The sequence below is a fragment of the Crotalus tigris genome, unplaced genomic scaffold (assembly GCF_016545835.1).
Source record: "Crotalus tigris isolate CLP2741 ecotype Arizona unplaced genomic scaffold, ASM1654583v1 scf7180000024362.2655971311:6658466, whole genome shotgun sequence".
Lineage (NCBI taxonomy): Eukaryota > Metazoa > Chordata > Lepidosauria > Squamata > Viperidae > Crotalus > Crotalus tigris.
In genome coordinates, this window is record NW_024100530.1 from 2,204,778 (window position 1) to 2,218,102 (window position 13,325).

The following is a 13,325-nucleotide window of genomic DNA, read 5'->3' on the forward strand; positions in this document are numbered from 1 at the left end:
AGGACTGGAGCGATGGCGCGCGTGCCCACAGAGAGGGCTCTGAGTGCCGTCTCTGGCACCCGTGCCATAGGTTCGCCACCACGGTACTAGGTTAACAACTGAAGTGCAAAACTCTCTTAACAACTGTCTTGCTTGGCAATGGAAATTTTGAACTCAGCTGTGATCCTAAGTTGATAACTACTGTAAACTGAAGAAGGATAATGTGGTCAAAACCATCCCATTGCATCAAATGGCACACAGCAACGGGCTTGTTTTGAAAGGAAACCATATAGAAAGAGAAGCAGGAGAAGGTCGGTGGGAGAGCAGATACCTCCTTTGAGAGGGAACAGTGAAAACATTATGTAAATCGGCATGCCAAGCTCTTGTCTTCTATTTATTCTCAATAAGGTGTTGGAGCGAACAGGGCTGCTGGCTGGGAAGTGAGAGGCTGTTCCCTGTTGAGAAGGACAAAGGCTGCATTTTGTGACTGTGGGCATAAAAGAGAGGGAACTCGTGGGAACATACCGGAGGAGGTTTTCTGCGCCAGCTCTCATCCTCACCACTTTCAGAATCTGCTGGTTCAGGACAGCTCTCCGGTTTTGCAATTTACTCCGGCCGGTCTCTGCGAGGGGGTTGCATCCCTGAATAACAGGAAAGATATCCTTTATCAAAAGGGCAGGACCACAGAAAGAAAGAAGGAAGCCCAATTCCCCCCCCCCAAAAATAAAGCCTATCTCTAGCCGTTTAGAAACAACTGAGTTCATGCAGAAAAATCTTCTTGAGAAAGAAGATGCAATAGGGGACGGCGACCGAAGTTCTGCATCTGTAGCAAGAGGGGGAACTCCAGATGAGGGGGAATTCCAGATGTTGCAGCCCTACTGTTCCCAGGAGCCCCTGCCAGGATGGCCAAAGGTGAGGGATGCTTGGAATTGAGGTGCAACAATTATCTGAGCAGAATCAAGGCCAGTTTCCTGACATTCTGGAACTTTTGGGAAGAGTTTCCAAAAATGGGTTCTGCAACAAACACTCTGAAAGATGTTAGTCCATTTCCTTCTCCTCTGATTTTCTTTTTTTTTCTCCCAATAATCAGCTTTTGTAGCCACTCTTCTTATGTAGGCATTTTGCTTCTCCATGGTTTGTGGGTTTATTCCTAGCACACGTCTACCTTTGAAATTTCCTATTATTTTCCACTAATATTTCCCTGATGTTGTCATGAAAACATGCACACCTGGAGAACTGACTTACCCATCACTTTAATAAAGGTTTTAAATATTAGGAACTATTAAGAACTATAATCCTATTTCCTTTCTTTTCCTCCTGAATTTATGGGAACCATAAGCTCCAAATGTCCTGTGATTTAAGATGTTGCATCACAGGCGAGCCTCACTTAATGACCATCACTTAGTGGCCAATCAAGACACAATGGACTTCCCCAAAACTACTTATGTTGTATGGCTGTATTATTATTATTATTATGCTTCCCAGTTTCTTTACTACCCACTCTTATTGGTATCATTACAGGTAGTCCTTGACTTACGACACAGTTGAGCCCAAGGTTTCTGTTGTTAAGTGAGACATTTGTTAAGTGAGTTTTGCCCCATTTTATGACCTTTCTTGCCACAGTTGTTAAGTGAATCCCTGCAGCTGATAAGTTAGTAACCCGGTTGTTAAGTGAATCTGGCTTCCCCATTGACTTTGCTTGTCAGAAGGCCACAAAAGGGGATCATGCACTCTGGGACTCTGCAACTGTCATAAGTACATGCCAGTTGCCAAGCATCTGAATTTTGATCACATGATCCTGGGGATGCTGCAGCGGTCGTAAGTGTGAAAAATGGTTATAAGCAGTGGTGGGATTCAAATATGTGAACAACCGGTTCTCTGTGTGGATGCCGCTTCCAGAAGTCCGTTCTGGGTCTGGGCAATTAAAAAATTAGCTACCGGTTCTGCCGACGTGGTGCAAACCGGCTGAATCCCACCACTGGTTATAAGTCACTTTTTTCAACTTTGAACGGTCACTAAATGCGATAAGTGTGGTAAGTCGAGGACTGCCTAGATTATGATCATTGTTACTGTCTTGCTTTTCATGTATGCTGAGAGCTTTTGCACTGGAGAGAAATTTCTTGTCACACTTGGCCAATAAAGTATTCTATTCTATTATGAGCCATTTTCTGAGTTCAGACAGCCACACACACATACCCCTCCTGTGTGTCTGCTGTCCCTGATGGAGGATCTCATGTGGTCTCACAAGGACTGGGTCTTCACATCTCACTAAACCAAGATGAAATTCAGCATTTTGTACTGAATTAGAAGCTATCATTGGCTGAATCTACTCTTTATGTTATGCCATAAACATGGCGCACAAAGTGCAAAGATTGGCACGTCGCAATTATGCCAGTAGCAACAAAACCACAGGTGAGGCCAAGCTAAATGTTAGCTCCATTGCCAGCAAATCCAGTCTTCAAAATCCTCTTATGTAATGGCATAGGATGACAGAGATTGAACAAGCCACATCCTGAAAACTGACCTATGGATTGTGGTCCTTCAAAAGGAAGTATTGCCTTCAAATGACCTGGTGTTTCATTTCATTCAAGAGATGTTATCAAACCTCACTGCCATACCTCCAATCACCTTTTACTTTGTTTTTCATCAACCAGACTAGAAACAGATCAAAACAGCAGATAGTTGACCTCACTTTAAAAAAAAAAACTCTCTCCAAATGTAAAGGCTGTCACCTTGGTATGTGAGAATATTTCACTTTTATGTATTGTTTCAATCCACAAACAGGAATTCCAAGCATTTTTTTTTTTTTTAGCCTAGGCTATCTGGATATCTGAATGCCTAACTACCCTAGAAAGACACCATAATGACTTCCTTAAGTTTCTTTTAGAAAATCTTGCTTAGGTAAAAAAAAACCTTATCTTCATTCATGACAAGATATCACAAAAAGAAAACTAGAAGAGACTGCACTTCTGCTGTTTGTGTGTGTGTTTTAAATAAAACAGTTTTATTTTGTGGCTACTCTCTCACCCAAAGATAAGAAATTCAAACATGGTTAGGACTGCAGAACAGGTTAGACAGTTTGCTTAACTAGAACAAACATCAAATCAAGGGCAGTAAAGCCTCAAAACCAAGGAAAGATCAAAAGCCAAGGCCATCAAATCTGGCAGACCCTCAAAACCTGGTTCCAATCTCTAAAGGGCTGCCACAAAGAGGTGGGGGGTGTCAACCTATTCTCCAAAGCGCCTGAAGGTAGGACAAGAAGCAATGGATGGAAACTAATCAAGGAGAGAAGCAACCTAAAGAGAAATTGCCTGACAGTGAGAACAACTAACCCAAAGTTGTGGATCTCGAACCAGATTCTGAGTCCATAAGCCAAAGTGTTCTCATTGAGTCCTTATTTCTGAACATGTTTCTGATCAGTCTCTACATGGACCATGGACCGGTCGTCAGTTCCTCCCTCTTGATCCAGCCTATATCCCATGTCAACAAAAGGAGATATTACTGTTCCTCTTATTCCTTGCATTACTGAAACACAGAAAGCAGATCAACCTGTTGTTTAGAGGTGACCTGTTTTCTTTTCAAAAGAGGGGACAGCAAGAAGGCTTGGCCTAAAAAAGATTTGATGAAAAACACGGATGTCCATTGAGGTACCTTTGAGAAAAGAATGGTATTCTGCTCGCAGGAGTTAAAGTTACCATTGGAAGTTAATGACTTGCATCGGAAATCTAGTAAAAGCAAAGCTGGGCAAATATTAACCAGTATATAAAAGGAGAGTTCCTGTCCTCCTTAACGCGTCCCTTGGGGAAAAAAGCTGTCCAATGTCTTAAAATGCCTGAAGAATAAAAGACAGAGTCTGACATGACAATCTTATCTCTAAGAAATAAACAATAGAAGCAAGAAAGTTAATGTGTGCCCGGCTAGGCCAAGCATTTAAAAACTACTTGCCTCCCATTTAAATAAAGCCCAATGTATTATTATTTTTTCTTTCTTTTTTAGGTGGAAGGGTCCTTGGGAAAAGAAAGGTCCATGTTGCAGATTTGCATTCTGAAACCAGTCAAGTTTTTGTCTCTAAGCCTTAGAAATAAAGAGGTTATTTGTTATTGAAATCTCTATGCAGAGCTTGAGTCAATATTCACAATTAGCAACTGAACTAAATCGCTAAGCAATCAAGATGCCACTTTTTAAAAAATTCTTTTTAAAAATAACCATTGGAAAAAAAAGAGAATGTGATGTCTGCAGACAGATTGACTGATTGGGTCTATTGAAATGTTTATTGATAGAACCAATGACTGATGGAAATGCAGAATACAGTCCATTTTTCAACAGATATGCCAACAGAAAGAAAATTTAGCCTTTCAGTGGATGCAGATGTCAATTAAAAAAAAACACACAAAAAACTTCCTAATGTATTATATTGAAAGAATGGAGATGTTTGTGTCCTAGCTCAATAGAAAAACTTCCTAATGCATCACATTGGAAGAATGGAGAAGCCTGTGGCCTACCTAACATCTATTTCTCCTCCTTAATTGCTTCTCAAGAAAACTGCCTTCATTTCCTTACGGCTGCAATCATTGAATATTAGCATGACATACTACATTTTATTATTTATTACATTCTAGAAATAATTAGCATTCCTTTAACAGAAGGGCACACAATTGTGGGGACAGAGGGCTGCACCTAACCTTTGAATCGTATTGAAGAATTTAGCAGAGCAAAGACAAACACAAAGCTGAATGGAGCGAAATGCAGTAAGGTGTTATTAAATATAGTCAAGAGGATTATTTATCAAGTATTCCCTCCTTGCCCCATTAAAAATAGGAATATGGCAACATCTTTAGAGGTTTATGTGGAGCTGCATGCAATTCTGGAACCGCAGCCTGCACACCACAGGCTTAATATTTAATTTGAGTGCAGTAATTACAATTAGTCCTTGACTTACAACCATAAGTGAGCCCAAAATTTCTGTTGCTAAGTGAGACGGTTCTTAAATGAGTTTTGCCCCGTTTGCAATTTTTCTTGCCACAATTGTTAAGCGAATCTCCTGCAGTTGTGATGGCCTCAATCTGGCATCTCAATTGACTTTACTTATCAGAAGATCACATATGACACCCCCCCCTCCTGGGACACCGCAATATGTCCTAAATATGAACCAATTGCCAAGTGTCGTGTGACCACAAGGGTGCTGCAACAGTTGTAAGTGTGAATAATGGTCATAAGTAATTCTTTTCAGGACTATTGTAACTTCAAAGAGTCACTAAAGGAATGATTAGAAGTCAAGCACTACCTGCACAGAAGAACTAGCCAACCCATTTGGTGAAAGGCTGTCTGGAAAAACCAAACTTTTCTGCAATATGTCCTCAAGAGTTGAAAAAGATCTTTATTTGCCAGGGGACTGCCAAGCAAGCGTCAGTAAACCACATCTCAGCAGGCACTTTGGGGTGTTCAATGTCTTGCGCATTTGTCACAAAGTACATCTGCTAACCTGGACCAAGAGATTTCATTTGCTTCAGGTTAGAAGTGGATGAAGCTTCCCAAGTGCAGCAACACACACACACACACACACACACACACAAACACACAAGCCATGTTTTAGAACATCAGGGAAATAGGATTATTGAGGTCCTGGTGCTCTCTGAGTTTGGTGGTCTTCTTGCAGACCTTTCATCACCAAACTAGGTAAGATCATCAAATAGGATTAGAGCCCATTCTTTCTATACAGGTTCCATACACATGCATATACAGTCTATAAATTATTGGAAATTTTAAACACAAGAATAAGACTAAAACAAAGAAACCACACGGGTTCCAGAAACCAGGGTTCCAGAAACCAGGAAGTGTTCTGAAGCAGAGTTTCAAGAATTTCTCCAATTGGCTCCAGGAAGTGCTGTGTTTGCCAAACAGTCATAAGCAAGTTTCTACTCAATTCACTGATATATTTTCTTCCAGAACAAAGGAACAAGAGAGGCCGATTTGCCGAATCACTGAACTGCATTCAAATATTGTTCCCAGAAGAGAAGGAAAAAAAAAATAGTCAATCCAGTAAGAGTGCTAGGTTCACATATCATACAAATAATTTTAGATTAGGATGGACCACTAGGATGGATTTGAACGTGGAAACAGAGCACAGAGAGAGTATAACAAATAATAGAGTTTGGAAGGGACCTTGGAGGTCTTCTAGTCTAGTTCTTCAACCTTTCCAGCTTTACAGACCAGTGGGGGGGGGATGGTTGAATGGATGCTCGTGCAAAGGGGGATGCGCGCACGTGCATGCGCACTCAGCTGTCACTTCGGGCAGCCTGGTTCTGAACAGCTCACAGCCTAGTAGTGGACCACGGTCCAGGAATTGGGGACTCCTATTCTAGTCCAGCCCCCTGCTCTATTTCAGACAGTCTCTTTTTAAAAGGCTCCAGTACTGGAGCACCCATAACTTCTCAAGGCAAGCCATTCCACTGGTTGATTGTTCTCACTGTCATATATGGTTTATATGACATGGAATATAGAATATATGATTTGCCCGCTGAAGATAAAGTCTCGCTCCCTGACATTCCCAGTTGAAAAAGCATCAGATAGCATAACATTCCACTAAGCCAAGGCTTGTTTAATCATGGTTTACTGAATAAGCTGCAGGTGGCTGAGTTTGGACAATTGAGCCATGCGTAACAACTGGTCAGGTTATTAATCAGTAGCTGTGCACACTTTGAAAATAATTCAGAAGAATTATTCTGATACTGAGCATATTTCTTTACTGTTCATTTTAGCACGTGGTGTTGATTTAACCAACAGAATCATTAAACAGTCTTCCTTTCAGTGACTTTTTAAGAGCTCTAGAGACGGTACTAGCAGTATGTTAAGACATGGAATGAAGTTTTAAAAAAAGACAGGTTAAGATGAGGAAAACACAACTGTCCTTGTTGGGTTGAATTGCTCTGATAAAAAATTAATATCTTTCCTAGAAAGAAATTTTTGTTTCAGACAATATCTGTTTTGACAACTGTTTGCACCATTTAAACAGTGGCAAAAGGCTATAACTAAGTTTGTGTGACAGGGGGAAAAAGATGAGCTAAATGTAGGATGTTACAAGGTGCAAAGGAAAAGAAAAGATTCCCAGTTTACCTGATTTGAACTGGTATGTTGCAGCTTGCTGTGTGGTTTGGATGAAAGAGTGGGTGCTGTTGAGAAGGCTTGTTGAGTTAGAAGGACATGACCTGAGATTTGGGTGTCATGGGTATTTCTGGTACAATAAATCAAGATGAATGTGGATTTTAAAAAGGATTGTGTTAGACGTGGCATAATGAGAATATAGAATAAAAACTCAGATGGGTCCCAAAAACATCTTTGGGGCTCTCAGCACAAGAGGCAATTTATAGATAAGAGAGGAAAAACAGACAAACACAAATGGCTAATTTATCATGAGATACTAGAATTTTGTCAAAGGGAGAAAAAAAAATGAAAGAAAAAGAAAAACTGGTGGCAGAGGAAGAGTGTGGCCAGCAAATCTGGAGCTGCCCAGCCGTGATTTTATTCAACGGAGAAAAATGAATATTGCTGCAATAACCAAGCAGACGGGAAATGCCTCCAGTTAGCTGAACATCAATTTGCTTTTTCGGTAAACAGTTTTGAATTCCGAAATCAGATCTCCTGAATGACAGAAATACATTTCAAAAGGCTCTGCAGAAAAGGTTATTTAAGCAAGCAGGGACAGTGGTAATAGTGGTGGTGGTGGTGTGTGTGTGTGTGTGTGTGTGTGTGTGTGTGTGTTTGTCACTTCATCTGTTACCATATGCCAATAACACTTAGCATAGCATAAATTGGATCCACAGCAACTTAAAGCAGAGCTGAAGGTGAATTTTCCTCTGTGGCTTCCATGAATCCTGAAGCTCCACCAATGTTACAGTCTTTCCACCAAAGCAAACAAATGATTGAAACACTAATTGCTTCTCTGAACACAAAAGATATTCACTTTTGTGCTTGCAAAAGAGGAATCTCCCATTCTTCCCCAAATCCCTGGATTTACATAGTTCACAACTCACAAAATCTTCAAACACGGTCTGGCAGTTCTCTGTCAAGGAACATTCTTATACTGAATGGCCTACATAAATCAAGCGGGTGGATTAGATGAACATCCTTCTATTCTGTACCCCACTCTTCTGACATTATGCTAACCCAGGCTCTGGGTCAAGAGGCTGGATTTGTAAAGCTAATCCAAAGAAAAAGCAAAGCAAAACCAAAGAAACCACTTTATTATTTAGTGTGTTAAGTTATCTGAACCCAACCCATGTTTATATCAACTTGCAAATTCAGTAGAGCAGAACAGGACTTTCTCCGAAGAATAGAATTTGGAGGAAGGAAAAATGAGAAAGGACGGTATTTTTCATGCTTAGTGAACCATACTAATCCTATAACTATCTCTTAAAAACTGAAGGATGGTACAGTACAGGTTTCTGCAAAAGTAGCAACTATATTGAGTAGATCAGTTTTCCAGCTTGGTTCCTTTCCAGCTTCAATTCTCAGAATTCCTCAGCCAGCATGAAAATTCTGAGTCAAGATCTAAGTAAGGCTGGCATAAAGACACTCATAGAGGGGGCATCTAAACCCTAAAGCAGCATTTCTCAAACTTGTTTAAGATGTATGAATGTCAACTTCCAGAATTCCTCAGCGCTCCGCTTCCCTCCCCCCCCCCCCCCCATGGCTGGAGAATTCTGGGAGTTAAACTCCACATATCTTAAACTTATCAAGCTTGAGAAATGGTGCCTGAAGATTCGTGTGGCCAAGGTGAAACAGTTCCTAGTTCATCTAGATCCGGAATAATTTGTATGTATAACTGACTGCCACAAAATGAAGGCGTAACTGCCATCAAAATAAAAATCAGAAATAGTCAAAGGAGTACAGGTCAACTCATGGTCGCCAACCAGGACATAAAGTGACGGACACAATCAAAAGTCTATTGTAGTATTTACAGAGGGAACGTCATGCTTTATCCAAAAGTGTCTAACTAATCTCTGAATTGAACTGACGAAGATTCCCGAATGAGATCTAAAACATTTTCAAGAAAACAGCAAGAAAGTCCAGTTGCCTTTTGGAAGAAAAAACAACAATACCTTTGGGACTTTTGAATGAATCAAAGACAAGTGACTGGAAAGGAACAAAGCATCTTTTTCTTCTTGTGGTAGAATATTATACCAACTTGTCAGCTTTGCCCATTCGAGCTCCACAAAAAACACCTTTTTTTTTTTTACATTTGTGAAATGATTCCTTCCTTTTACATTATCTCTGCCTTCTGGATCCCAACAGTACCAGGCTCTTCTCTTTACAGTGCATCTTTGCCTTTGAAAATGTTGTCTCTGGCCAACCTTAAAAAACCCTAGCAGTGCCCCCCACCCAGCTTAAGCCAATGCAAAAGTGCCAGGAAATTACAAAGGCACAAGCACGTGTCTTGGAAATGGAAATAAGAACCAGAGAAGCTGATATGGGGGGAAGGAATAGAATCTTACCAAACCACCCATTGCTCTTGCAATGACATGATTGTAAGACCCATCAACACAAACACAATAAGGATGGCTCATCGATGGAATCAGATAACTTTACTATAGAAATAAGAAAGTCAAAAAGAATAAGAGGCAAGAGTGCCCTGAAGGGAGGGGCTATTTCTTATCTCATCTGCATAATTTTGCTTTGCAAAACGATGGGCTATAAATATTTCTACTGCCCTTCTATTTGCCAGAGTCAACCTTTCTCTTTCCCATCTACTGTAAGCCAAGGGCTGGGTTCTTAATCATAAAATGAACAACCTGCAGCAATTGCTGGTACATTTGGCTAAAAGGCTCCCCCCAGCCCTATTCCTGGAGCGTGACTAATGCCTCAGCTATCTGCTTTACGAACGGGGAGTATGAACAATAAGGTCAATTTAAACTTCCCATCATTGCAGACCAGCCTTTAAGTGAATCAGCCTTAAGTCTATTTATTTATTCATGAAATGTACAGGGCCACCCATCTCACCCAAAAAGTGACTCTGGGCGGGGTGTGACAAGACTATAAAACAATTAACCCATTTAAAAAAAAAAACGATTATTGAAACATTTAAAAATCACAAAGGCTAAGATGCAGAACAGCAGATGTTAACAACAATGGACAATGGAGAAACCTCAGTATCTCCAGGGAATCCTGGAACCCCGAAGCCTGATGGCATAACCAGGTTTTGAGGGACTTCCAGAAAATCAACAGAGATAGAGGCAGCCTTATTTCAGGACCTGGGTCTCTCATGCTTGTAATAGTCTTCCCCTTGGTACCCCTTTGCCCCCCATTATCTCGGAGAAGACCAACTGAGGTGTTGTGGGTGTGTTCTGAAGTTTGGAAAGGATTGAGAAGTGTGGGACAGTCAAGATCTGTGATCTTCTGTCGCTAGTCAACCTCCATGAAGAAGATACTTCCTTCCCAGGGGTTGTCTTCTCCATTAGCAGCCTTTGATCCCGCCAGTCCTTTTGAACTCATCACCCCCAATACCCATAACATCTGACTGTACTCAGATTCTACAACTTTCATGTGGAAATAACCTGTTCTGCCCTCAAAAGAGCTGGACTCCTGCTTTCTTAACAGTTGGCTGCCAAATGCAATGCTAAAAACCAACTTCGTAGAAATAATATCCGGCCAGAACCACAGCGGCCATATAGGCAATCTGTACATAGATTGCGGTATTTGAAACTCTTCGCTTTCCTGGATTATCTAAGCCTAATCTTTCACTTCACCTAATCATCATAACTGGGTGGAGAGTTTAGCCAGGCATGTATGTATATTTACCTGATCGATAGAAAGAGGGAAAGAGAAAGACTCACTAGCTTTTGCACAACTTTCCGATGACGAAGTTGAAACCTGTTGATGCCAGTCACTCTCAAATGAGTTGCCAATCCTGCCAATATTGTTGTTAGAAGTGCCCTAAATTTAACCTGGTAATCTAATACACAGCCAATTTGTAAGCTCTCACCTGATCCTCCATTGCTACATTCCTAGCTGCCGGAAAATGCAAAACCCAGATCTGACATACCTTGTGTCATTTCGGTTAGACCTAATAAGGGCAATGTGATTCTACGTATTGCTGTCTTTTAAACAATTTCCTTTCATTATGTCAGGACACCAATCTTTCATTATTGGTTTGTAGTTGAAGGAAACACTTCCATACTGCTCTCAAGAGAACAACAGCCCCCTGTATCATTAGAAGTTGAGCTTCATCTATAGAATCTTTACTTTTAAACTGAAGTTGGTGGTCTAGCTTTGATAACTCATCATTATAGAGTAAACCTGAGGGATGGGGGCAGACAGAAAAAGCTCTGATCAATAACTGATCTCTCATAACTCATTAAGCCTTGATATATCTTGTTTTGTTTATGGCTCAGAGTGTTGGTTACACTTGCTTATAACTTTATAATCTTTTAAAATTCAAATTTAACATTTTCATTCTCATACACTGTTTTATATTTTGGTACAGCACAGTGTACTGTATACTTGGAGTGAGTGGGCAGTCCAGAAATGAGAAATATAAAAAAATAAATACAAGCCCAGCTAAAGTGGCTTCTTCAACAAATACACTTTTGCGAGATCCAGTCTGGGACACGTATATTTGCCTTCATTCATAAACCAACTTTAAAAAAAAAAAAAAAAAAACCTTGTTTTTGTACAATGCATGAACCCAGGGATAGGTTTATTGCAATACTTGAGTTTGTCAAAGACTTGCTCTAAAGCTCTCCTAATTATTTTAGTTAGTGGAACTACTCATTGCGTTTGGCCTGGACATTGCTGTTATCAATGACAGATTTAGCATGACTGAAAGAAAGCCAAAGGAACAGAAAGTTCACCTATCTCTGGGAAATCTGGTGAAGTCAATTGTTTGTAAGGGACTATAATTTTAAAAGGTCTGCGATTCTTATCTGGAATTACACTATATGAAAAAATAGGAAGTAGACGTTGCTTCTGTAGGAATGTTAAATATGACACTACCAAGAGCAGAAAAGGCTTCAGCAGAACAGGAAAAATGCATTACGTTGCCCCATTTAGACAGTGGTTATTTCCACCACTTACACAGATGTAGCAATTGCTGGTATGTATTAAATGAGCATGCAATGCCACGTAATTAAGTTGCTCCTACGAACTGCTATAATGAACACTTCCTTACTTTAAAATAGGATTTCATACAACTGAAAGTATAAGTTTTGTAAAGAGGTTTTGTATCCTGAACATTTTGAGAGCATTTTTTGTTTATTTGTTTTTTGTTCATTGCACAGAAGACGTTTAAAGTGCAAAGTCACACTCTTAAAGCCAAGGGTAAGCCATTTGATTCTGTGAGCATTACTTCCAAAGGCACATGTACATCTCAAGGAAGGAGTTGTTTCTGCCTACGGTGAAAGTGTCCAGCTTGAGACCCACCAACACATACCCCCCCAAATGTGCAGCCTCAGAAGCCCCCTTAAAAGTGGCTCAGAATTTAATTTTTCACATGTGCAAAGGCAAAAATGATTCGCCTTATTCACGCTCAGTGAATATTATCAATCCAATTTCAGTAAATTGAATTGTTTATTTCATGCTGGCCTTTGTCACGTGCAACAACAGGTTCCTGGGACATCAAAGCCCAATCTTACCCCAGCAGAAATTAAGGGAAGCTAATGAACTTTATTGAAATAATCTCTTTCCCTTTGGTAGATATTAACCAAGCGGTAATCCTCCCTTGTGGATTCAACCCACAGGTACAACCCTGAGACTGAGTTCCTGAGTCAATCTAGCAAGAATTTAAGTAAAACAGCCTAAAATTAGGCCAGGCTTTTTTTTTTCTTTTCTTTTTGCCTACCAGGTTCCCAGCAGAGTTGAATAAAATACTAACTGTTGGCCAGAGAATAAACTGTCAATATTCACTGTTGGGTTATAGAATTAATTTTGTGCATTCATTCAAGGCAGGTTTCTGAGTTCATTCAATGCTGTACCTTGAACCAAGAAGCTGATTAATCAGAGGATCCGGTTTCCCATTAAAATTCTCTGATCAAGGCAGGAGGGCATCAATGAGGTGGTCTCACAGAAAGCCAAAACCCACCCAGTCCCCATTTCCCATAGAAGTCACAGGTATGGCACCAGGCAAGAGAAGGCTTCAGTTTCTTCCAGCAAAGTCTACCTACCCCAGATGCCACTCTGCCCCATTTATCACCCCCGGGAAAGAGATGCCAAGGCGTTGCGCCTATTTCTCATCCATAAATGTATCCCATAGCGCGCAGTTGGCAGCCCGGGGGTGCAAGAAGCAGACAGACAAAGAGCCCAGGGCATTGCTGGGTGGGAGTCAGTGTCTCCCCCACCCACCCACCCAATTCGAT

General features: G+C 40.6%; 1 protein-coding gene across 1 annotated transcript in view; it reads right to left on the reverse strand.

Annotated features, from left to right (window-relative positions):
* The window catches only part of RHPN2 (rhophilin Rho GTPase binding protein 2), a 37,534-nt gene that overhangs the window by 23,473 nt on the left and 736 nt on the right, over positions 1–13,325 (reverse strand). The window contains exon 2 of the mRNA XM_039327456.1: positions 505–620. Coding sequence (XP_039183390.1) covers positions 505–620 — 116 coding nt within the window. The remainder of the gene's footprint in view (positions 1–504; positions 621–13,325) is intronic.